General features: G+C 48.4%; 2 protein-coding genes across 2 annotated transcripts in view; one reads left to right on the plus strand and one right to left on the minus strand.

Annotated features, from left to right (window-relative positions):
• Positions 1–26,163, plus strand: part of LOC123768411 (cell adhesion molecule 2) — a 70,593-nt gene extending 44,430 nt beyond the window's left edge. Inside the window, exons 3-7 of the mRNA XM_045758905.2 lie at positions 55–257; positions 17,838–17,973; positions 20,630–20,763; positions 21,450–21,675; positions 22,032–26,163. Coding sequence (XP_045614861.2) covers positions 55–257; positions 17,838–17,973; positions 20,630–20,763; positions 21,450–21,675; positions 22,032–22,111 — 779 coding nt within the window. The 3' untranslated portion in view covers positions 22,112–26,163. The remainder of the gene's footprint in view (positions 1–54; positions 258–17,837; positions 17,974–20,629; positions 20,764–21,449; positions 21,676–22,031) is intronic.
• The window catches only part of LOC123768412 (PR domain zinc finger protein 15-like), a 509,712-nt gene that overhangs the window by 140,116 nt on the left and 342,096 nt on the right, over positions 1–27,500 (minus strand). The gene's annotated exons all lie outside the window — the stretch shown is intronic.

The following is a 27,500-nucleotide window of genomic DNA, read 5'->3' on the forward strand; positions in this document are numbered from 1 at the left end:
TACCCTGTGACCGCTGAGTGCTACTGAGCCTAGCTCTTCCCTCCCGTGTTGCAGGTCTGGCCATGAAGTGGGTGAGGTTCAGCGTGCCCTCCTGGACCTCTCGAGGCGAGGACGCCGTGCTCACCTGCGAGTTCGACCTGGAGGGCGAGCGCCTGTACTCCGTCAAGTGGTACAAGGCGGGACGCGAGTTCTACCGCTACGTCCCGGGAGAGTGGCCCCGTCAGCAGGCCTTTCCCCAGCATGGCATCTCCGTCGACGTGAGTAGGGGCTGGGGAGGGGGTTCTGGGTGGGGGGAGATGGGGGGTTGAGGGTGGGGTGGGAGGGGGGGTAGTGGGTGGGGGAGAAGGGGTAGTGAGAGGGTATGTTTTCCCATATCTTCGCTTCTAAGACTCCTGTGAGAATTTGTGTCGTTAACCTGACAGGAAATATGATAATTAATGCGTGTTCCGAATGACCCGGTGCTCACGGGGACAGAACCATGACATGACTACTGAAGCTTAGATAGAGAGAGAGAGAGAGAGAGAGAGAGAGAGAGAGAGAGAGAGAGAGAGAGAGAGATGCTCTCCCACGAGATGATCTGAAAGATGCCTTATCCAAGTTATACCTTGACACACGCCAAATTATACCTTGACACACACCAAGTTATACCTTGACACACGCCAAGCTATACCTTGACCCACAACAAGTTATACCTTGACACGCGCAAAGTTATACCTTGACACATGCCAAGTTATACCTAGACACGTCAAGTTATACCTTGACACACGCCAAGTTATACCTTGACATGCCAAGTTATACCTTGACACATGCCAAGTTATACCTAGACACACCAAGTTATACCTTGACCCACAACAAGTTATACACTGACACACGCCAAGGTATACTTTGATATATACACTGTTCAGGCAACCGAGCCTGAGCAGCTCCCATTGTTAGAAGAGATTACCCTAGATGGAAGACTATCAGATACAGAGGTGACAGCACAGGAGGTAATGAAACAGTTGACAACACTGGATGCAACTAAAGCAGTTGGACCAGACAACGTATCACCGGGGATACTAAAAGAGGCAGCGCAGGCCCTCAGCGTGCCTCTGGCAATGATCTTTAATGAGTCACTTATGTTGGGACAATTGCCCAATTGCTGGAAGAAGGCAAATGTCGTGCCGATTTACAAGAAAGGTGATAGGGAGGAGGCATTTAACTACAGACCCGTATCACTGACAAGCATCCCCTGCACAAATAGGCGAGTACAAATAGGCGAGCACACACACACACGCACACACACACACACACACACACACACACACACACACACACACACGCACGCACACACACACACACACACACACACACACACACACACACACACGCACGCACACACACACACGCACGCACACACACACACACACACACACACACACACACACACAAGAGTGTACAAGTGAATGAAAAAACCTTGGGTTTTGACCAGAGCCATAAGGTAGTGAAGAAAAACAGTTTAATTAGCGTAATTCAAAATAGTGTGCAGTGGCAGTGTGCAGTGTGGGAGCAGACCTCACCGACCTCTGACCGCGTGACCTCACCTCCGGCAGCAACCCTTCTACCACCACGTGGGACGACGATTGGAGATTCACTCACCTATTGTGTTAGCAGATTGTGCAAGGTATTGAGGAGTGCCTTTTTGGCTAGATTGTTACTGCAATGACTAGAAGGGGTTCAAGGTCAATCACCAGCAGGGATGAGGAGGAGGACAGATTTATAGACAAATTAATAGGGAAATTTGTAGAGAGAAGGAGTGATTGGTTGGAGGATCTAATCCAGGGGATTAAAAGTGAGGTATTTCAGCAAATACAGGATGCGGTAGAGAGGCAGAAACAAGAACTTATGCTCTATGTTCAGGAAGAGATTAGGAAGGGAAGAGAGGACTGGGAGAGGGAATGTGCTCGTATCACAAACAAATTAGGAAGGATTAGCAGCATGGCTAAGGACAGAGGACTAGTGGGGGATGGGTTAGTGACTGCGGTTGGGATGGGGAATCCCCAGGGGACAGGCTACCAGCATGACAATGAATTACTGAGGAGACGGTCTATTATAATACATGGATTATTCGAATCTGGGGCACCAACAAGACAAGAGAGAATAGAAACAGAAAAATACGAATTGCACACGAGATATTGAGGTGTATTGGAGCAGGAATGGCAGAACACGAGGTGGATATCAATCGCCGGGTTGGACCTTACAATTGTACCAAGAATAGACCTGTTCTGGTGCAATTCTCCAATGAGGAGGCAGTGGAGTACATAATGAGGACCAAGCATTTACTCAGAGGAAGTGAAACCCATTACAATGTGTTTATAGAGAGGTTTATGACGAAAGATGAGCAAATAGCCCACAAGAATAGATGGCAACAACGACACCGAACTAGCCTCTCAGGTAGTCTCACCTCCCAGGTCACATCCCAGGTCACCTCCCAGGTCACCTCCCAGGTCACCTCCCAGGTCGCATCCTCCCCAACTCAGCCCTCCTATACATCCCCCCTGCCTCAGCCTCCCAAAACCCCCCTGTCCCTTCCACATTTGCACCTCCCCAACGATTCCCCTGCCCCTGCTACATCACACTTGTCAGCGACCCCAGTGGGTCAAGCCATGCCCTCCCCAAACCCACCTTCCCATCCCCCCTCCCCAAATACCCCTTCCTACTCCCCTGCCCCTTCTACCCCATTGACTTCAATTCCATCTACTCCATCCCAGCTTCCACTGCACCCCTCTTCCACTCACCCCCAAACTCCACCCAACCCTCACCCCTCCTATGCACCTCCAGCCCACATTTAACCCCCTCACCTTGTGACCCCCTAACACCTTCCCCCATCTCCCTCTTCCCCTCTTCTACCCCAAAACCCCCACCTACCCCCGATTCCCCCCTAACTAATATACCCTCTCTTCCACTCCCAGCACCCATGCTCCATTCTCATCTCGGCTCTCCGCCCTCAGTATCCCTCTTCCCCCCAACCTCTCAACCTCTATCTGACTCTCAGTCTCACTCTATTTCTCAACCCCCCTATGCTATTCAGACCCCTAACTTTCAGAGCCATTATGCCCTTCCTACCCCCCTAGATGCCCAGACCCCATTCGCCTACCAGGCACTCCCAGGCACCCCCCTAGCACCCCCCCCCACTCACCCCCACAGCCCCCACTTGCCCCCCAGACACCCCCCAGTTCCCCCCAGACCCCTGGTGAAAGGGGGAACTCTGACACCCGAGTTTCCAAGAAGAGTCTCAAGGTTTGGTACACCAATGCTGATGGGGTAGCCAATAAAGCAGAAGAGATAAAAGAAAGAGTTAGTGAGGCAGACCCAGACATAGTGGCAATAGTGGAAACTAAAATAAATGGCATGATCTCGGATGCAATCTTTCCAGAGGGGTACCAGGTGATAAGAAAAGAAAGGACACAGAGACAGGGAGGAGGAGTGGCACTAATAATAAAGCGGAAATGGAAGTTTGATGAGCTGGAAAATCCGGGTACCAATGAAAGCACAAGCTTCATACATGGAACTCTGACAGTGGATGGGAAGAAGATTGTAATCTTGATACTCTACAATCCCCCACCAAACAGTAGAAGGCCCAGGCAGGAGTACGAGGACAGCAACAAGACATGTATGGATGAACTGCAGAGGGCAGCAAATTTAGCGCATAGAATGAGAGCGAAGCTGCTGGTCATGGGGGACCTAAATCACGGAGAGATAGATTGGGAAACGAGGAATCCCCATGGCGGGGAGGAGACCTGGGGAGCGAAGCTGGTAGACGTTATTGACAGGAATTTCCTAACACAGCATGTGAAAGAAGATACTAGGGAAAGAGGAGGGGATACGCCCAGCCTATTAGATCTCATTATCACTCAGAATGTAGAAGACATCGAGCAGTTGGAACATGAAATACCACTAGGAGCTAGTGACCATTGTGTCCTAGTCTTTGACTACATGATGGAGTTTAAAATTGTGACCAAAGGACAAGAGGTCCGGGAAAGGAGACTTGATTACAGAAAAGGGGACTACAGAAGGATAAGGGACTACCTGGGAGAAGTGCAGTGGGAGGAAGAACTTAGAGGAAAAACAGTGCAAGGTATGATGAACCAAGTCATATTGAAATGCAAGGAGGCTGAAGACAGATTTATTCCAACAATAAGGGAAAAAAGCAGGAGGGAATATAATAACCCATGGTTTAATTGACAGTGTCAGGAAGCAAAGGTGAGAAGCAGGAGGGAGTGGAGGAAGTACAGAAGACAAAGGACAGAGGACAACAGGATTAGATGTAACAGAGCTAGGAATGATTACATTAACATAAGACGAGTGTCGGAAAGAAATTATGAGAATGATATTGCAGTCAAAGCGAAAAAGCAACCAAAATTACTACATAGCCATATAAGAAGGAAGATGTCGGTAAATGTCCAAGTGACAAGACTGAGGAAAACAGAAGGGGCATATACAGAAAGCGACAAGGAAATCTGCGAGGTACTGAATGCAAAATTCCATGGAGTGTTCACAACCGAGCCTGAGCAGCTCCCATTGTTAGAAGAGATTACCCAAGATGAAAGACTATCAGATATAGAGGTGACAGCAGAGGATGTAATGAAACAGTTGACAACACTGGATGCAAATAAAGCTGTTGGACCAGACAAAGTATCACCGTGGATACTTAAAGAGGCAGCGCAGGCTCTCAGCGTGCCTCTGGCAATGATCTTTAATGAGTCACTTATGTCGGGAGAATTGCCCAGTTGCTGGAAGGAGGCAAATGTCGTACCGATTTTCAAAAAAGGTGATAGGGAGGAGGCACTTAACTACAGACCCGTATCACTGACAAGCATCCCCTGCAAAATACTTGAAAGAATAATTAGGCTAAGACTTGGTGAGCACCTGGAGAGCATTGGGTTTGTAAACAAGCACCAACATGGGTTCTGGACAGGGAAATCATGCCTAACAAACCTTTTAGAATTCTATGATAAAGTAACAAGGATAAGGCAGGACAGAGAAGGCTGGGCAGACTGCATATTTCTTGACTGCCAAAAGGCCTTTGATACGGTACCGCACATGAGACTGCTATACAAACTTGAGAGGCAGGCAGGAGTAAGCGGAAAGGCCCTAGTATGGGTGAAGAACTACCTAACAGGAAGGAGCCAGAGGGTAATGGTAAGGGGCGAAAAGTCGGACTGGCGAACAGTAACAAGTGGAGTACCTCAAGGATCGGTGCTGGGACCAATCCTCTTTCTAATTTACGTAAATAATATGTTTACAGGAGTGGAATCATACATGTCAATGTTTGCAGATGACGCAAAATTAATGAGAAGGGTTGTGACAGACGAGGATTGTAGGATCCTCCAAGAGGACTTAAACAGGCTGCAGAGATGGTCAGGGAAATGGCTACTGGAGTTTAACACCAGTAAATGTAAAGTTATGGAAATGGGATCAGGTGACAGGAGACCAAAGGGACAGTACACAATGAAGGGGAACAGCCTACCTGTAACGATTCGAGAAAGAGACCTGGGAGTGGATGTGACACCTAATCTAACTCCTGAGGCACATATAAATAGGATAACGACAGCAGCGTACTCTACACTGGCGAAAATTAGAACTTCATTCAGAAACCTAAATGAGGAAGCTTTTAGGGCGCTTTACACTGCCTACGTGAGACCCGTCTTAGAGTATGCCGCGCCATCATGGAGCCCCCACCTGAAGAAACACATAAAGAAACTGGAGAAGGTTCAGAGGTTTGCGACGAGGCTTGTCCCAGAGTTACGAGGGATGGGATATGAAGAGCGGCTGAAGGAACTGAACCTTACGACACTAGAGAAAAGAAGGGAGAGAGGAGATATGATAGGGACATATAAAATACTCAGGGGAATTGACAAAGTGGAAATAGATGAAATGTTCACACGTAATAATAACAGAATGAGGGGACATGGGTGGAAACTGGAAACTCAGATGAGTCACAGAGATGTTAGGAAGTTTTCTTTTAGCGTGAGAGTAGTAGAAAAATGGAATGCACTTGGGGAACAGGTTGTGGAAGCAAATACTATTCATACTTTTAAAACTAGGTATGATAGGGAAATGGGACAGGAGTCATTGCTGTAAACAACCGATAGCTAGAAAGGCGGGATCCAAGAGTCAATGCTCGATTCTGCAAGCACATATAGGTGAGTACATATAGGTGAGTACACACACACACACGCACACACACACACACACACACACACACACACACACACACACACACACACACACACACACACACACACACACACGCGCGCACACACACACACCCACACGCACACACATATACAGCCTCCCAGTACCTCACAGGTATTTTTAAATGAATTTTTTTTACACGCACATTTTTGTATGGTGGAGTTCATAAACCAGAAAAAAAGTTGTGAACAGTGAGTGCGGCCGCGTGTACAAGTCCTGTGATTTTAATTAATGTCCGAATAATAATATACACTCTGGTTTGTACACGGCACCATTAATACACGGCACCATTAATACACGGCACCATTAATGCACGGCACCATTAATACACGGCACCATTAATACACGGCACCATTAATACACGGCACCATTAATACACGGCACCATTAATTCACGGCACCATTAATACACGGCACCATTAATACACGGCACCATTAATACACGGCACCATTAATTCACGGCACCATTAATACACGGCACCATTAATACACGGCACCATTAATACACGGCACCATTAATACACGGCACCATTAATACACGGCACCATTAATACACGGCACCATTAATACACGGCACCATTAATGCACGGCACCATTAATACACGGTACCATTAATGCACGGCACCATTAATACACGGCACCATTAATACACGGCACCATTAATACACGGCACCATTAATACACGGCACCATTAATACACGGCACCATTAATGCACGGCACCATTAATACACGGCACCATTAATACACGGCACCATTAATACACGGCACCATTAATACACGGCACCATTAATGCACGGCACCATTAATGCACGGCACCATTAATATACGGCACCATTAATACACGGCACCATTAATACACGGCACCATTATAATACGGCGCCATTATAATACGGCGCCATTATAATACGGCGCCATTATAATACGGCGCCATTATAATACGGCACCATTATAATACGGCACCATTAATACACGGCACCATTAATACACGGCACCAGCTTGACAGCAAAATGGTCTGCCAGTAAGCACATATTTTCTTAATTGCTGGTTGACAGGGTCGCCCCCTCACTGTTTAATGATGGACTTGTGTTGTTAGATGTGTGTCCCTGACGATCATTGGCCAGGGACCGATACATTGTGGCTTCAGCTCTGCTTTTGATACAAATTTATTCTTGTTTCTAATTCCTGAGAAGGTCCTCCTGTGAACGTCATTCCTTAGATGACAAGCTCGTCTGTGACGGTTCCTGTTGTGAAGAGAAGGATGCCGTTTATACCTCTCTCTCTCCTTGTTTGACTTGCGTGATTTATAAAGGCACTTCACATATAACCATTGTCATTATCCGGTAATTAATCCGCTATTATGCAGTGCTGCTTTAAGCGAGCATTCTTTCATGGGTGGCACTCTATGTCGGTCCTTAGTGCCAGGTGCCACACCGCTCATTCTCGCCTGACTTCATCACTCTCCTGCGGCAGGTGTGTTTTGTGTCTCTCTAGGATACAGCTCTTAGCTCTTGGACCCTGCCTTTCTGTGACACATGTGTAACACATGTGTGACACAGGCTGGTCACATCCCTGTGGCTGAGCGGCGTGTCTAGCGTCCATGCATGTCCTCTCGTTGTATTACTGCTTCACCTAAACATTCTTTCTCTCATAATCGATTCATCATGTATGCCTGGATCATATCCTCTCTCTCCTTTCTTTCAGTGTTGTTAAATTTAGTTCTCTCAGTCTATTCCTGAAAGCTAAATCTCCTCAGTGGTTGAGGGGTCCACGCTGGTGCTGCGTACTATGACATTGCCCGGACTTATAGTGTATAAAGCATATACACCTCCCCGTGGTGTAGTGGTAAGACACTCGCCAGGCGTTTCGCGGGCTCTTTGCCCTGGGTTCGTATCCTGGCCGGGGAGGATTTACTGGGCGCCAATCCTTAACTGTAGCCTCTGTTTACCCAACAGTAAAATGGGTACCTGGTTGTTAAACGATTTGGCGGGTCGTATTCCGGGGAAAATTAGGATTAAGGACTTGTCCGAAACGCTACGCGTGCCAGTGACTAGACAAGAATGTAAGAACTATTAAATATATAAACAAATACAAAAATATACACAAACACACACACACACATGAAGCTCTAGGTTCAGTACTCTTTACTATGGCCATCTACGCATATTACACTCACTGGTGTATACTGGTGCAGGCCTGGGCATACAAAGTGTATAGTTTGGCATAGTATATTGTCATGTGTTCGTTTATTAAAAGTAACCTGATATTATCTCTCTCTCTCTCTCTCTCTCTCTCTCTCTCTCTCTCTCTCCCCTAACTCGCTTTTATATATATTTATGTAATACAAATAAGCTATATTTAGCTTTTTCTGCTATTCACGCGCCGATTCTTGTCATCGACTCGTCACTGTCGACAGTCAGAATTACATAGAATTTGGCGCCAAAATACTAAACCTAGTCATTCTCTGTGGTGGGGAGGAGGGGGGGGGGAGGATTTGACGGCACTACCACCTATCTCGCCCAGATCATTTTCGGTAGGGTGAGGGGGCAGGAGGAGGGGTGTATATATATATATATATATATATATATATATATATATATATATATATATATATATATATATATATATAAACACACAATATCTGCCGTCCAGTTTACGAGGTAATTAGTGTAATCTTCTCTAATGTTTCAATAAGCTAACACAAGCTGGAGCCGGGAGGTGGAATGAGGGCAGATAGCCAGGACTGAGGTCAGCCCAGGCTACGATAACACGTATTTACACACCCTGGTTATAGCCTTTTGATTGACGCTATAAACTCGAGGTAGCGACCAGGTTTGTGTGTGTGTGTGTGTGTGTGTGTGTGTGTGTGTGTGTGTGTGTGTGTGTGTGTGTGTGTGAGAGCGTGTGTGTGTGTGTGTGTGTGTGTGTGTGTGTGTGTGTGTGTGTGTGTGTGTGTGTGTGTGTGTGTGTGTGTGTGTGTGAGCGTGTGTGTGTGTGTGTGTGTGTGTGTGTGTGTGTGTGTGTGTGTGTGTGTGTGTGTGTGTGTGTGTGTGTGTGTGTGTGTGTGTACTCACCTAATTGTGCTTGCGGGGGTTATGCTTTGGCTCTTTGGTCCCGCCTCTCAACTGTCAATCAACTGGTGTACAGATTCCTTAGCCTACTGGGCTCTATCATTGTTCAAATGAACAATTGTTCATTTGATGCATCACGCAATTGTGATTTGTGTGTGTTATTACATCCCTAACAGCAACCTGGGAGTCAAGTGTCCGTTCATACACACTGGTGTATTTTCTCTCGTCTTAGGCAGTGCCGTCCTAATGTTTGTGCCCAAACGTTTGGACGGCAAACGTTCAAAATTGTCTGTTCAAAATCGCTGCTCAGTTGCATGGGCCCCCCCATGCTGCCATGGTGTTCATGAGAGAGCACTGGGCACAGTGAAGTACTCGACCACTCGCTGCAAAAACCTGGGATTCAAATCCCCTTTCAAATTATATTTAAAACTAGCAGTACCCGGCCACGTGTTGCTGTGGCTCAGCAATGTATGCGCGTTGTTGAACCACAGCAACACTCTTCTGTCCCCCTGTTCTCCCCCACCATTCCCCCCTCACCCGTCGTCTTATTCTCCCCACCATCCCCTACTCTCCCGTCCCCTCGTCCTTCCCGCCATTTCCCACTCCCCTGTCCCCTCGTCCTGCCCACCATCCCTCACTCTCGTCCCTCGTCCTCCCCACCATTCCCCACTCCCTCGTCTGATGCGTTTCCAAATGACCTGATGTTCCCATCAGAAAGATGGGAACATTAAATGATCTGATGTTCCCATCACTGAAAAATAAGAAAAACTTAAAAAAACGAAATGAAAAAAAAAAAACTATACTAAGGAAATGAACGGTATGGTAAACAACACAGCTCAATTCCAATGCAATGTCACACAAAAATAATTAAACCAAAATGAAAATCAATTGAAATCTATGAAAATTAAATTCATCAATGCAGTCGGAAACATTGAAATGTAATCGTAACATATTTAGTATAGCAACTTTTACGTGCAACAGATGGCGCTGTTTTTCAAAAACAAAAAAAAAAAAAAACACATTTTTTACCTGTCACAGGTGTGGCATGTATATAGTAGGTATATATAAAAACACACTCGTATGCGAATGGAACTGTGTCAAAATGTCAAAGCAATCGGTGAAGTATTTTTGAAGATTGGCGAATTTGAACAAACGAACATTTTTATTTATATAGATATAAATAATTTGTGCATTGTGAGAGTATTTCTGTACCACCTTAGTGGACGGAGGGGGACTCTTAATTTGTTCTAAAGGCCCCAAAGCCCATCATCTGGGTAGGGGTTCCCAGTACCCATTACCTGAGTAGGGGCCCCAATGCCTATCATCTGGGTAGGGGTTCCCAGTACCCATTACCTGGGTAGGGGCCCCAATGCCTATCATCTGGGTAGGGGTTCCCAGTACCCATTACCTGGGTAGGGGCCCCAATGCCCATCATCTGGGTAAGGGTTCCCATTACCCAGATGTGCCCACGGTCCTATAATACTATTAGGATACCTTAGTCCTGAAGGAGTCTTCCTCTCACTTCCCTGTGGCTCACCTGTCTCTTATTCCACTGTTCACCTGTCTCTTATTCCACTGTTCACCTATCTCTTATTTCACTGTTCACCTGTCTCTTATTCCACTGTTCACCTGTCTCTTATTCCACTGTTCTGTAACAAACTAGGCTGTTGTAAGAATTATCCAGAGTGGTTTATCGACAAAAGAGAATGGGAAGCTGAGCCCGCATGGTGACCTGGGAACCTGACCCCAGGGGAATTCGCGGTGGAAATAACCGACGCTTTGTTCATAAGCTGCGTATAATGAACCATCCTATAGTATTCAGTAATTTAGAGAAATTAGCCTTTATTCATTTGGCATTAAAATTGTATTGTATAATAGTACTGGATACAATATCAAGAGTATTCTAATTATTGAGTTTAAGTCACCATCAGTGACGTCACGAATCAGATCTAATTTGTAAGGCGGAGTGACCGGCGGTCATAGGTCATCAGGGTTGACAGGTCTACTATTTCTCAAAGTTCAATTAACCATTTTGGGGGATCGGGAACAGCTCTGCCGTTAGATGTTGTGTAATTTAATTTCAGTAAAATAATTCAACCAGTCTGGATCAATTCAGTACAAACAGAGGTTAATTGTTATAACTTAAACCTGGCTAAGTAACTGGTAAGCGAGGCGGAAGGATACAATGTTCTAGTCTGGGCTAGATCAGACGAGGACAGATCAGTGTGGAGACAAGAGCAACTGGGATAAGAGGTCAACCATCTTACCTCTCCCCAAGACCAGCCCAACATCTTTAGCTGGTTGCCCAAGGTATAGTTGCTATGGTTATTTATAGAGGTAGTCTCATTGCCAGTCAGGTCAAGTAGGGAGTGTTAAAGTGACAGGGAGTGAACATATTTAGATTTTTGTTTTAGTTTTCTTTTAATAAATTAATTAAGTTAAGAATTTGCATTTTTATTGTTTCCATGTGTTTTATGTGTACACTTGTCCTGGTCACGTGGTCCACACGAGGCAGAGTTGGATTGGGCGCCGATTCTAACATCGAATCGGAATTCATCATCCCCATCTAATTAATTCCACACTCAAGTTTCCGAGGTTATAAACTACTAGTGGGGATCAAGCCCCAAGGTTGATTAATTAGCGTGATCGATCCAGACCTCGATCATTGCTCTGTGTTGCTGGTCTGGTGGTGGCAGCGTAGAGGCGACTCTAGGGTTTGCTTAAAGCCTAGGTCACGTCACACTGGGTGTAGAATCCTAAGTCGGTCAATCATCTTAGGACCACGTGGCGTGGAGTTGGCTTTGGTAAAAGTTTTGGAGTCCCTTGGTAGAGAATAAAAAGTAAGAATACGGGTAGAGGGAGTAGAAGGAAAGAGAAGTAGTAGAGAGAGAAACCTAACCCGTGTTACAGTTAACTGTCTCTTATTCCACTGTTCACCTGTCTCTTATTCCACTGTTCACCTGTCTCTTATTCCACTGTTCACCTGTCTCTTATTCCACTGTTCACCTGTCTCTTATTCCACTGTTCACCTGTCTCTTATTCCACTGTTCACCTGTCTCTTATTCCACTGTTCACCTGTCTCTTATTCCACTGTTCACCTGTCTCTTATTCCACTGTTCACCTGTCTCTTATTCCACTGTTCACCTGTCTCTTATTCCACTGTTCACCTGTCTCTTATTCCACTGTTCACCTGTCTCTTACTCCACTGTTCACCTGTCTCTTATTCCACTGTTCACCTGTCTCTTATTCCACTGTTCACCTGTCTCTTATTCCACTGTTCACCTGTCTTTTATTCCACTGTTCACCTGTCTCTTATTCCACTGTTCACCTGTCTCTTATTCCACTGTTCACCTGTCTCTTATTCCACTGTTCACCTGTCTCTTATTCCACTGTTCACCTGTCTCTTATTCCACTGTTCACCTGTCTCTTATTCCACTGTTCACCTGTCTCTTATTCCACTGTTCACCTGTCTCTTATTCCACTGCTATTCTCTCTAAATATTTACTCCTTTTCCCACCATGTCATTTTCTTTAGATAATGAATGTATTTTGTATGAGGTGCCTGGGGCGGTAAACTCCCGCAGGTGAGCGGTTTACCAGAGAATGAAGTAAGAAAACCAATATACTAATCCGGAGCGGTAAACAGACGCCACCAAGGTAGCCTCCACAGAGGGGTGGTCGAGGAGGACCTCAATCTCCAGCTTTAAGATCAGACTCGACAAAGCCCTTGACGATAGGGAGCGATAATTGCCTCAGACAGCCTCCCAGAGTAGGGCTCGGTGTTCGGGGCTCGCTGCCCCCCTTCCAACCCGTCCTCGACTCAAGTCCATTACATTCAGCGGTCGACCCCACAAACGCATTCATAAATTTTAACATGCTGTTCATTCAAAACGGGAATTTTCTCAAGTATAAATTAATATTATAATATATTGGCATATTGTGTATATATAGGCATAGGTTAGGTTAGGTGTTTAGGTAATGTTGACGATTATTTGTATTTGTAGTACGTGGGTGAAGCATTTATAGCGTTGTGATTCGAACAAAATTCGTCAGTGAAGCACTTGTTCCGGAAGTGTTCGAACGTCAGCAGTTCTGAGTCGTGTGTAAACCGCTTTTCATTCATAAACAGGGGGTTTGGCGGGTGCATGGAATCACTTTTGGATCTTTGTTTGGAGGACGGGCTGCCCCCTTCTCCCTTCCTCCCTCTGACACATCAACACTTCAAGTCGACTCTCATGATTGGTGTTTCACTAAGCTGTTGTGTGTGAGTGCCTTGTACTCCTGACTGCATGACTGTGGGTGTCTGATAATGGCGTTAATACTCGCATTGATCCCATACACGTCAAGAACTTGTCGTCAAGGGGGGCCCTGATGGCTGAGTGGACAGCGCTCGTAGTCATAAGCTTCCGGGTTTGATCCCCAGCGGAGGCGGAAACAAATGGGCAGAGTTTATTTCACCCTTATGGACCTGTTCACCTAGCAGTAAATAGGTACCTGGGAATTAGACAGCTGCTAAGGGCTGCTTCTTGGGGATGTGTAACAAAAAGGAAGCCTGGTCGAGGACCGGGCCGCGGGGACGCTAAGTCCGGAAATCATCACGCAAGCACAATTAGGTGAATTTGACTTGTGTGCTCACCTAGTTGTACTCACAACTAGGTGAGTACACAAGTCAAAGACGCTGGCGGAGATGCATTACTATATTTGTGCCGCCATATAAATCCAGATTTAGTTGCCGTTTCCCTGGCAGCGTCGAGGCTCCATGCCGCCCACACCCACCCACCTCTGTGCCGCCCACACCCACCCACCTCTGTGCCACCCACACTCGCCCACCTCTGTGCCGCCCACACTCGCCCACCTCTGTGCCGCCCACACAAACCTACCTCTGTGCCGCCCACACTTACCCACCTCTGTGCCGCCCACACTTACCCACCTCTGTGCCGCCCACCCCCACCAACCTCTGTGCCGCCCACACCCACCCACCTCTGTGCCGCCCACACCCACCAACCTCTATGCCGCCCACACCCACCAACCTCTATGCCGCCCACACCCACCCACCTCTATGCCGCCCACACCCACCCACCTCTGTGCCGCCCACACCCACCCACCTCTATGCCGCCCACACCCACCCACCTCTATGCCACCTACACCCACCCACCTCTATGCCACCCACACCCACCCAACGCTATGCCACCCACACCCACCCAACGCTATGCCACCCACACCCACCCACCGCTATGCCGCCCACACCCACCCACCTCTATGCCGCCCACACCCACCCAACGCTATGCCACCCACACCCACCCACCGCTATGCCACCCACACCCACCCACCTCTATGCCACCCACACCCACCCACCTCTATGCCGCCCACACCCACCCACCTCTATGCCGCCCACACCCACCCACCTCTATGCCGCCCACACCCACCCACCTCTATGTCACCTACACCCACCCACCTCTATGCCGCCCACACCCACCCACCTCTATGCCACCCACACCCACCCACCTCTATGCCACCCACACCCACTCACCTCTGTGCCGCCCACACCAACCCACCTCTATGCCGCCCACACCCACCCACCTCTATGCCGCCCACACCCACCCACCTCTATGCCGCCCACACCCACCCACCTCTATGCCACCCACACCCACCCACCTCTATGCCACCCACACCCACTCACCTCTATGCCACCCACACCCACTCACCTCTGTGCCGCCCACACCCACCCACCTCTATGCCACCCACACCCACCCACCTCTATGCCACCCACACCCACCCACCTCTATGCCACCCACACCCACTCACCTCTATGCCACCCACACCCACCCATTTCTATGCCACCCACACCCACCCACCTCTATGCCGCCCACACCCACCCACCTCTATGCCACCCACACCCACCCACCTCTATGCCACCCACACCCACTCACCTCTATGCCACCCACACCCACTCACCTCTGTGCCGCCCACACCCACCCACCTCTGTGCCGCCCACACCAACCCACCTCTATGCCGCCCACACCCACCCACCTCTATGCCACCCACACCCACCCACCTCTATGCCGCCCACACCCACCCACCTCTATGCCACCCACACCCACCCACCTCTATGCCACCCACACCCACTCACCTCTATGCCACCCACACCCACTCACCTCTGTGCCGCCCACACCCACCCACCTCTGTGCCGCCCACACCCACCCACCTCTATGCCACCCACACCCACCCACCTCTATGCCACCTACACCCACCCACCGCTATGCCACCCACACCCACCCACCTCTATGCCACCTACACCCACCCACCGCTATGCCGCCCACACCCACTCACCTCTGTGCCGCCCACACCCACCCACCTCTATGCCACCCACACCCACTCACCTCTATGCCACCCACACCCACTCACCTCTGTGCCGCCCACACCCACCCACCTCTGTGCCGCCCACACCCACCCACCTCTATGCCACCCACACCCACCCACCTCTATGCCACCTACACCCACCCACCGCTATGCCGCCCACACCCACCCACCTCTATGCCACCCACACCCACCCACCTCTATGCCACCCACACCCACCCACCTCTATGCCGCCCACACCCACCCACCGCTATGCCGCCCACACCCACCCACCTCTATGCCACCCACACCCACCCACCGCTATGCCACCCACACCCACCCACCTCTATGCCGCCCACACCCACCCACCTCTGTGCCGCCCACACCCACCCACCTCTATGCCACCTACACCCACCCACCTCTATGCCGCCCACACCCACCCACCTCTATGCCGCCCACACCCACCCACCTCTATGCCACCTACACCCACCCACCTCTATGCCGCCCACACCCACCCACCTCTATGCCACCTACACCCACCCACCTCTATGCCACCTACACCCACCCACCGCTATGCCACCCACACCCACCCACCTCTATGCCACCTACACCCACCCACCTCTATGCCGCTCACACCCACCCACCTCTATGCCACCTACACCCACCCACCGCTATGCCACCCACACCCACCCACCTCTATGCCACCTACACCCACCCACCTCTATGCCACCCACACCCACCCACCTCTATGCCACCTACACCCACCCACCGCTATGCCACCCACACCCACCCACCTCTATGCCGCCCACACCCACCCACCTCTATGCCGCCCACACCCACCCACCTCTATGCCGCCCACACCCACCCACCTCTATGCCGCCCACACCCACCCACCTCTATGCCGCCCACACCCACCCACCTCTGTGCCGCCCACACCCACCCACCTCTATGCCACCTACACCCACCCACCTCTATGCCACCCACACCCACCCACCGCTATGCCACCCACACCCACCCACCTCTATGCCACCCACACCCACTCACCTCTATGCCGCCCACACCCACCTCTATGCCACCTACACCCACCCACCGCTATGCCACCCACACCCACCCACCTCTATGCCGCTCACACCCACCCACCTCTATGCCGCCCACACCCACCCACCTCTATGCCGCCCACACCCACCCACCTCTATGCCGCCCACACCCATTCGCACATGGGAATGTTAACTCTGTTATTCCCACTGTCCGGATCCGGGGTCTGACGGCTGAGTGGACAGTGCTCGGGGTTCGTAGTCCTAAGGGTCCGGGGGGTCGATCCCCGGCGGAGGTGGAAACAAATGAGCAAAGTTTCTTTCACCCTGATGCATCTGTTCACCTAGCAGTAAACAGGTACCTGGGAGTTAGACAGCTGCTACGGGCTGCTTCCTGGGAATGTGTGTGTGTGCGTGTGTGAAAATTCGTATTAAGGACTTGCCCGAAACGCTACGCGTGCTAATGGCTGTACAAGAATGTAAGAACGCTTGAATATATATAAATAAAAAAATAATAATGTTAGTGTACCCAGTTCGTGCTCACGAAGCTTAGACCTGGAGCCAGATTCACGAAGCACTTACGAACCTGTACAACGTTTCTCAATCTTTGGCGGCTCAGTTTACAATTATTAAACAGTTAACGAGCTCCGAAGCACCAGGAGGCTGTTTATAACAATAACAACAGTTGAATTGGGAAGTTTTCATGCTTGTAAACTGTTTAATATATATAACCAAAACCATCAAAGATTGAGGAAAGATGTACACGTTCGTAAGTGCTTGCGTAACTGCTTGGTGAATCTGACTCCAGGAGACTAGTGTGTGTATACAAGTGTTTCCCCTCGTATGAGAGTCAGTGATTCTGACTCATACGAGGGGAGTCAAAGCCTTAACTACGTGACAAAGGGCACCTGATTCGGCTTCAATTTTGTTAAATGTTAATTAGGCTGTTAAGTCTGTCATTAACCACTTGGGCTGGACGGTAGAGCGACGGTTTCGCTTCATGCAGGTCGGCGTTCAATCCCCAACCGTCCAAGTGGTTGGACACCATTCCTCTCCCCCACCCCCATCCAATCCCAAATCCTTATCCTGACCCCATGCAAGTGATATATAGTCGTAATGGCTTGGTGCTTTCCCCCTGATAGTTTCCCTCCCTCCGCCCGCAGGTGGCCCAGAGCGACCACCAGAGGGTGCGCCTGCAGAAGGTGACGCTGGAGGCCGGCGGCAGGTACAAGTGTGAGGTCCTTACCGAGGCGCCGCTCTTCCGCACGCTGGTCAAGTCTGACGTCATGAACGTTGTCGGTGAGTAGGGGAGGCGGGGAGGGGGAGGGGGAGGGGGGGAGGGGGAGGGGGGGGGGGGAGGGGGAGGGGGAGGGGAGGGGAAGGGGGAGGAAGGGGAGGGGGAGGGGGAGGGTATAAGGAACAGGAGACTAGAATCAAGCAGCGACTTTGACGAGTCTTTAGAAGCACTTGATGAAGCTGAGGGGGAAATTGTGAGAGGGGGGAGGAGAGAGGAAGGTGAGGGGAGAAGAGGAAGGTGAGGGGAGAAGAGGAAGGTGAGGGGAAGAGAGGAAGACGAGGAGAGGAGGGGGAAAAGGTAAAGGTAAGAAAGGAAAATAAAGACGGAGCATAAACAGAGAAGAGAGTAATGATGCAGGGTCAAACAGATGTAGGTGGGTGATTAGTAGCCAGGTGAGTCAGTGGAGCAGGCAGCGGAGAGTGAGCGACGGATCAACTGTTCCACTATCTTAAGAAGCAGGACCCACGCCTTCAGAATGGGAGAGAGAAAGAGAAAGTGCACACAGACACACACAAAGAAAAAGGGACAAAAACTCAAGACAATGAGAGGTGAAGCAACAGGGTATACAGGGCAAGATAGCAGGCACCAAGGGCAGGGACAAACTGAAATATAATATATATTCATCCTGGGGTGGGCACCTTACCCTGCTCTCTACTCTCCCAGGGTGGGCACCTTACCCTGCTCTCTACTCCCCCAGGGTGGGCATCGTACCCTACTCTCTACTCCCCCAGAGTGGGCATCGTTCCCTACTCTCTACTCCCCCAGGGTGGGCATCGTACCCTACTCTCTACTCCCCAAGGGTGGGCATCGTACCCTACTCTCTACTCCCCCAGAGTGGGCATCGTTCCCTACTCTCTACTCCCCCAGGGTGGGCATCGTTCCCTACTCTCTACACCCCAGGGTGGGCATCGTTCCCTTCTCTCTACATCCGGTTTGTTCAAAATCACTTTAATGTATTTATAATTAGTAATAAATTATAAACACTCATCGCGTATGCAAACTCATTTTCAACAGGCAATGAGGCGTTAAATAAAGTTTGATAACCAATAAATATACAAGTGACGTATAGTATTCATTATACATATGCATAATTATATAACGGCCAATATCAAAGTGAAATATTATTTTATGTATTATATATATATATATATTAGCATCTAAGTTGAAAGAAGAAATCATGTTTGTTGCATTGCATCCGTCGGTCTCGGGAGACTATGGAGTTGCGCTCTGGAGTGGCCTCTCCAGGGCACAAAGCCAGGGTCTCTTGGTACGGAGGAGAAGCTGTTACCCATGCAGCAGGTCCCCCCCCCACTCCATGGCGCCGAAAGTCTCCAATGGAAAGGCAACCGCCAATACGATTGGTTCCAGCGCCGTCGCAGGAGCTGTCAGAACGAGGTTGAAGGCAACAGCGAACTGCCCTTAAACTCCAGCTCCGGAGATGACCAAGAAGTTAGTAAAAGAAGGCACAGGGACTCTAAACCCGGAGACCGCCGTGGACGGCGCCTGAGAAGAACCTCCCCCAGCAAGGGCAAGAACTACACCAGCCTCCTGAAGCAGAGCCTTGGCCGCACGAGCCCCAGGAGGTGGACGTCCCGGTCCCGAACCTACAGGTTCCAGACAGAGATCGTCACAGCCCCCTTTCACCCGAGGCCGGCTGTACATAATCAGTGGCGTGATTCATGTATGTTTGGGTAAGACTATGTAAGGCAACTCACCCAATCCAATAAATTATGCAGAAAATGCTTTGGAGTGGTTGAAGAAAATTTTCATAATATTTTTTTTTAGAGAAACACACAGGGTGCCCTCTGATGCTGTCGAAGGCTGACAGGGAAGGAAAGTGTTGATAATGGAGGAGGTTTTGCCCATCTTCGGAGACATGAGGCAATCTTCCGTTGTTACGTATTGAGGAGGGAATAAGTGGCGTCCCCTTCACTCCTCTCTCCTTCATTGTTCTGGCATTCTGAGGCATAGATGAAGAAACAGTGGGTCCTGAGCCATGCCTGAAGCAGCCGTTTTTATTATTTTTACTGATGTCACAGGATATTTTTTTTTTTTTTTTTTTTTTTTTTTGAGATATATACAAGAGTTGTTACATGGTTGTAGAGCCACTAGTACGCGTAGCGTTTCGGGCAAGTCCTTAATCCTATGGTCCCTGGAATACGATCCCCTGCCGCGAAGAATCGTTTTTTCATCCAAGTACACATTTTACTGTTGCGTTAAACAGAGGCTACAGTTAAGAGAGCTGAGAGTTGCCTTACCAAGCTGATATTAGTAACTATCACTTGCCTAAAAATTAAAGTGAGTGCACTTTAATTTGTAGGCAACTTGTCTTCCTACAAAGAACGTCGCATTTCGTTCGTATGCATTAAATATGGCCAAGAATTGTCGCACTAAAAAAAATTGAAGCGGGTGGCGAAAGTAACGTACTGTCCCGTTTTCTGTTATGGGTCCTCTGGTAGGTTAGAAGAGGGCACTTCACATTGACCGCTTTCTTGACGTTGGGGAACCTTAGGAGGACGGCCTGGACGAACAGAAGGCCACTTGATTTATAATAAATTATTATTTCTAATAAAAATATTTAAAAAGTAATAAAGTTAATAATGATATTAATCATGCAACTATGTATATTTATAATTGTGCCAATGTTTGGTTGTACAGAACTGCCCCATGGGTCACCTGAGGTGACGGGAGGGGAGATGGAGTACCGCCTGGGTGACCTGGTCAACCTCACCTGCAGCGCCCCCAGGTCCATACCCCCAGCCTCCCTCACCTGGTTCATCAACGACCAGGAGGTAGGTCACCCGAGTCCTTCCCTCCGTTACTCTCACTATCTCCACCTCCTGCTCTCGTTCTCAGTTACAAACTTTTGTTTCTCAGCTTAATTTCTCACTCTGTATAGTATCACACACACACAAGCTCACTTCAGTGGGTTAATAATAGACATCAATATGAAATGATCCGAGATACTACCGTGTAATCTTGTTGGTCTTGGAGGGAGGGAATGTCCGATATATGGTCACTTTCACTCTTGGTGTCGCTTCTGGTAATCCCTGGGATTTCAGTAATCCCTGGGATTTCAGTAATCCCTGGGATTTCAGTAATCCCTGGGAGTTGAGTAATCCCTGGGAACTTAGTAATCCTGGGAGTTGAGTAATACCAAGCTGAGAGTTGCCTTTATTTGTTGATACGGTTCCCTGTACATAAGGGCATTCTCAAACTTTATTTGATCTGAATTGGTGCAATATTTTGATGTGAAACTTTATGTAAATAGTATTCTCCTAACTTGGTGCTTTGCTACATCGTAGTCAAAATGTTATGCTCTGTCCACCTGATGGTTGGGAGAAATGCTTGATAAAGAAGCAAAAGCTGATTCAAGGTCATTATTCTGTTAGGTCAAGAGGTTACAGGAGATGTCCTGTTCCTGTTATGTGGTATAACAGCAGGCTGTTCACTTCCTGTTTACTCACGCTCACTACAGGCTCCGCAGGACTACCTGGCACAGTATCCGGCCACCGTCGACCACCTGGGCAGGTTCGAGGCGCGTCTTGGCCTGCAGTTCCGCGCGGAGCGGTGGCACTTCGTGCACGACCGCGTCACCCTCCGCTGTGCTGCCTCCATCCACCCCCTCTACAAGGAGGACGTCCACCACAGCGGTGTTGTCGTCGACCCGCTTGTACCCGCTCTCCTTGAGGACCAAACCGCAGGTGGGTGTTCATCTACTCATAGTCAAATCGAACTAGATTATAAGTCCAGCTGCTATCGTCGCCACTCTCACCACATATCAGGTAGGTGTTCATCTATCTACAGTCCACTCGTATCAGACTGTAGGTGGTGAGTCTATCCACTTGGCTGCTGTGGTCAGGCCGCAGGTGGGTGTTCGTCTTCCCGCTCGTATCCACTCCACTAGGATCAGACAACTGATGTGACTAGTGTACCAAGGTGAGTTAGGTGCTGACTCCCACGCTCGGGAGTTAGTGTGCTATATAGCATTTAGTATTACAAGTAATCTCTGCTGTATATCCCCGTAGGGTGAGCTCATGCTTCACGTTTCCCGCCACAGGTGTGGTAGACGGCGGGGCGGTGAGACATGTGTCGAGGGCAGCCCTCACCTTGCTAAACCTGTTACTCCTGCTTCTCTGATGCGGCCTGCACACGCCTTCCTCCTCCTCCTGCGCCTTCCTGGCATCTGCACAGCGGACTCCTCCTTCAGCACAGCTGCTGACCTCAGAGCCACTTGTAGCGTGGCTGCAGTAACCCCCTCTAGGAGCTGGCACAACGGGAGCACCTCCGTCTAGCACAACTCACACCAGGGTTCGACGCAGCTCACGACGTTACAAGTGCGTCGATTGTTGGGACGTCACACTAGTGTCCAATCGTGGCAACCGTTGCTCGGGGAATTGTTTGTTTTACTTGTTTCAAGTTTATGTTTTGATCTGTTTGACGAGACTTCCATTTGCTACGACCTAGTTTATCTCATCTATAACTGTTTAATCTTTTATTTTGGAAATGTGTGGGCATGTGTGTGTTGTGTGGGCATGTGTGTGTTGTGTGGGCATGTGTGTGTTGTGTGGGCATGTGTGTGTTGTGTGGGCATGTGTGTGTTGTGTGGGCATGTGTGTGTTGTGTGGGCATGTGTGTGTTGTGTGGGCATGTGTGTGTTGTGTGGGCATGTGTGTGTTGTGTGGGCATGTGTGTGTTGTGTGGCGACTCAGGCGAGCGTTCTCACACTCCCAACTGCCTCTTGAGGCGCTTCTCATCCTCACTTTTTCCTCAGCAATTTTAGGTTAATTGAGTCTTTAGTTAAGCTGAGCACATAACTAAAGAACTTCCCCTGGTAAGAATTTCCTCAAAATGAACATTGTAAAGAGGAAAATGAGTAGGAGGGAAGGGAAGAGGAGGGAAGGAAGGAGGAGGGGAAGGAGACGAGAAGGAGGAAGGGGGAGGAGGTAGTAAAGATGGGAAGATGGAGGTAGGTGTTTGATGTGGGTCGATGTGTATCGTCGAGCTCCACCTGTGTGTGATGACGAAGGTTCTCCCGTCGCACAGTTCATTGACTTCGTATAGTGGCCGCTTCTGTCTCCCAGCGTTCGCAATCACCAGCAAGAGCTTGAGAGGCCTCCCGCGGGGGATCACCCGGGCGCAACCTTTCCTGTCCTCTGCTGTTTCTTGACGCCATGCTCCTCATGACGTCACAATCGAGCTTAAGAGTCTTGTAGGTTATTTTACTTGTGAAACACAATGTTTGTTTTGGTCCTGATCTACTAGTGTAATAGTAGAGGTGTTTTCATAGAAGTTGTATATAGTGAGGCCTGAAGCTCTCCCACAGCGCAACCAGGAAACAATATTCTCTTTGTTTTTTGGCTGCCTCTTCCAGTCTTGCTCATTTAGACTGGCATCCCCAGTCGCTGAATGGTATTGGGAACCACCGTTCCATTGTTACATGTGACATCTGCGGCCACTGCCGCTGAAGTGGCTTCCTGGGGACGCAGTAACATACCGATAACGATGCGTCAAAGTTCTCTCGGAAGCCCTTGTGGGAGTTCTTCACTTGTGTACATGGAAACCATGTTCAAATGTGTTTATGTATATATGTGTACATTATAAAAAAAAAGAGTATATCGTGGCCTAGACGTCTATCCTTCCTTGTCTGTAAAGGTGACGAGAACAATTTACGGTGAAATATTATTCGGTTATTATTAGAGTTTTTAGTGAGGATTAAGGATGAGCCAGGGGCAGTGTTTTGCTCGGGCAGAACTATGGTCATGGAGACCAGACCACACACTAGAAGTTGAAGGGACGACGACGTTTCGGTCCGTCCTGGACCATTCTCAAGTCGATTGTGTCTTTAGTTAAGTTAAGTAGTCTCTGGTCAACATACTTCAGCCACGTTATTGTGACTCATCGCCTGCATATGGTCATGGAGACCCCGATGATACGAGCGCCTCCGCCAGTTGAGGGATTTACCTTGTCTGACTAGCTAATGATCAAACTCCTCAATCACTAATGTCTCTCACACTCTCAATCTCTGTCTCACATAATCTCTCTTTCGCTTTCTCTCTTCTCACGACTAAAAATTTTCATAGTTATGGGTGGAGCATAGTTACTATATGGTGCATAGTTGTTGGTATAGCTGTGGATGAAGAATAATTGTGGGTGGAGCATAGTTGTTGGTGGAGCATAGTTGTATGAGGAGCATAATTATGGGTGGAGCATGGTTATATGTGGAGAATAGTTGTGGGTGGAGCATGGTTATATGTGGAGCATAGTTGTGGGTGGAGCATGGTTATATGTGGAGCATAGTTGTGGGTGGAGCATGGTTATATGTGGAGCATAGTTGTGGGTGGAGCATGGTTATATGTGGAGCATAGATGTGGGTGGAGCATGGTTATATGTGGAGCATAGTTGTGGGTGGAGCATAATTGTCGATGAAGAATAGTTGTGAGTGGAGCATAGTTGGTGTCGATGGCATATTTCGCCACCTGTAAACACATGGACATTACCGGGAGCCAGGTGTGTGGGGACTCTCTCGTCACTACACACCTGTGTCTGGTTACACACGAGTGGTGAGATATCTTGGTGAGTCAAGGTAGTTTCTTCTCGGAGCATAGTGAGTACAGTCTAGAGAGCATAGTTAAGAGCATAGTGAGTGGAGACATGAGCATAGTTAGCTGAGATATGAGCATATTGAAATGAACCATTTCAAACAAGAGTCAGCGCCCCCGGTGACGCAGACAAGAGTCAGCGTCGTCGGTGACGCAGAAAAGAGACAGCGTCCTCTGTGACGCAGACAAGAGACAGCGTCCTCGGTGACGCAGACAAGAGTCAGCGTCCTCGGTGACGCAAAAAAGAGACAGCGCCCCCGGTGACGCAGACAAGAGAGGTTGACGCAAACAGCCCTACACAGCCCCGGTGATAACAGTTCTGCCCGCGGAGATGTTCTAGTTCTTCCCCACCTTGTGAACAAAATTGAAAACATTGTTATATTTTGACATTATTATCTGTTAAGTCTATTATACATGAGATAATCATTTAACTAAATATATTGTGCATCTTTTGTAAATAACTCATATATGAACAATGAACAGATTTTAATATTTCATAACCTATAGCACTTTGTTAATGGAAGAACAAATGACTATGAACACATTTTAAAGATTATAATTATAGGTGGTAAATACATGAGAGAACACCCACCCTCCCTAGATCCTCTACATTGATCCTATATATATATATATATATATATATATATATATATATATATATATATATATATATATATATATATATATATATATATATATATATATTCGTTCATAAGGGTAAATATACATATATTTTTCTTTTGTTTAAACTAGATGATTACAAATTACTGAAGACTTGTATCTCCAAAACACTCATAATTCTCATAATTTTACAAACCTCTGTACCACTTCTGTACACACACACACCTGTACACACACCTGTACCACTCCTGTACACACACACACCTGTACCACACCTGTACACAAACACCTGTACACACACCTGTACCACTCCTGTACACACACACCCCTGTACCATACCTGTACACACACACCCCTGTACCATACCTGTACACACACACCCCTGTACCACTCCTGTACACACACCCACACCTGTACACACACACACCTGTACCACACCTGTAAGCAGAATTAACAAAGAAGAACCTCTTTTCAACCTGACGGTTAATGCCCTCATTGATAAAGGTCGTTAATGCTATTCTATATCATGGGCACGTGACCTCTGACGTGTCATGGACACGTGACCTCTGACGTGTCATGGACACGTGTCCTCTGACGTGTCATGGACACGTGTCCTCTGACGTGTCATGGACACGTGGCCTCTGACGTATCATGGACACGTGGCCTCTGACGTGTCATGGACACGTGACCTCTGACGTGTCATGGACACGTGTCCTCTGACGTGTCATGGACACGTGGCCTCTGACGTGTCATGAACACGTGGCCTCTGACGTGTCATGGACACGTGTCCTCTGACGTGTCATGGACACGTGGCCTCTGACGTGTCATGAACACGTGGCCTCTGACGTGTCATGGACACGTGACCTCGCTGCTACTGACCTCCCAGAATGTCGCGTCAGGGTCGAGAATAGAGTGTGTATAGTCACTGTTGTATGCTGTCCTCACCCTTAATACAATACTGTATTCTGGTACGGTGTTTAATTGAACCTCCCTACACGAGGCAACTGCCAACGAGAAGATTAACAACGAATGTCATTGTACAAAATGGTGAATTATTTTCTCGTTATTGGAAGATAAGTTTGTGGTGTGTGAGGCTGGAAATGCTTGTGTGAAGGTCACTACTAGGACACTATATCCAGCCAACATGTTGACCAGACCACACACTAGAAAATGAAGGGACGACGACGTTTCGTTCCGTCCTGGACCCTTCTCAAGTCGATTGTCAAGTCGAAGTCCATTCTCAAGACAATCGACTTGAGAATGGTCCAGGACGGACCGAAACGTCGTCGTCCCTTCATTTTCTAGTGTGTGGTCTGGTCAACATATTTCAGCCACGTTATTGCGACTCGTTATCTCACATAGTCTATCTGTAGGTTGTAAAATCCAGCCTTGAATACTCTACCAATAGGCTGTTAACTGCCAACCTCACATAGCCTATCTGCAGGTTACGGACCTTGTGCAATATTGCCTATGTGTTTTATTGCTTAATACATAAGGGAGGTGTCATCATATTAGAGTATACATTTAACCATGTTATCATGTTTCTCCCAGGATTCTCATATATCTTAATTTTTGTCAATTCTGTTTGGAATTATTAGCTAATTAGCAGGTATTTATTTCCTCTTCATCACAATCAAGGCAAAATAAAGAAATAAAACAAAACCCTAGACTTAAAACACAACACAAACAAGGAGGGGTGAGCCGGTGGCCAGACACAAGTGTATTATACAACAGTCTATGGAAACAACGCCAGAATAATGGTCCTCATAGCCTCTGATGATGAAAAATGAAAAAAAAAAAGGGACAGGACGAAAGTGAAATAACAGACCAAAAAACAATAGAAACAAATAGAAGTGAAGGGAGCCGGTCGGCCGAGCGGACAGCACGCTGGACTTGTGATCCTGTGGTCCTGGGTTCGATCCCAGGCGCCGGCGAAAAACAATGGGCAGAGTTTCTTTCACCCTATGCCCCTGTTACCTAGCAGTAAAATAGGTACCTGGGTGTTAGTCAGCTGTCACGGGCTGCTTCCTGGGGGTGGAGGCCTGGTCGAGGACCGGGCCGCGGGGACACTAAAGCCCCGAAATCATCTCAAGAAATAAACACAGGGAACAAATGAGTGTGACTCGTACAAAACAGAGAATGTCCCAAGTGTGACTCGTACGAAACAGAGAATGTTCCAAGTGTGACTCGTACAAAACAGAGAATGTTCCAAGTGTGACTCGTACAAACAGAGAATGTTCCAAGTGTGACTCGTACGAAACACACGAAATGTTCCAAGTGTGACTCGTACGAAACACACGAAATGT

Source organism: Procambarus clarkii, chromosome 35 (genome assembly GCF_040958095.1).
Source record: "Procambarus clarkii isolate CNS0578487 chromosome 35, FALCON_Pclarkii_2.0, whole genome shotgun sequence".
In the NCBI taxonomy this organism is placed as follows: Eukaryota; Metazoa; Arthropoda; class Malacostraca; order Decapoda; family Cambaridae; genus Procambarus; species Procambarus clarkii.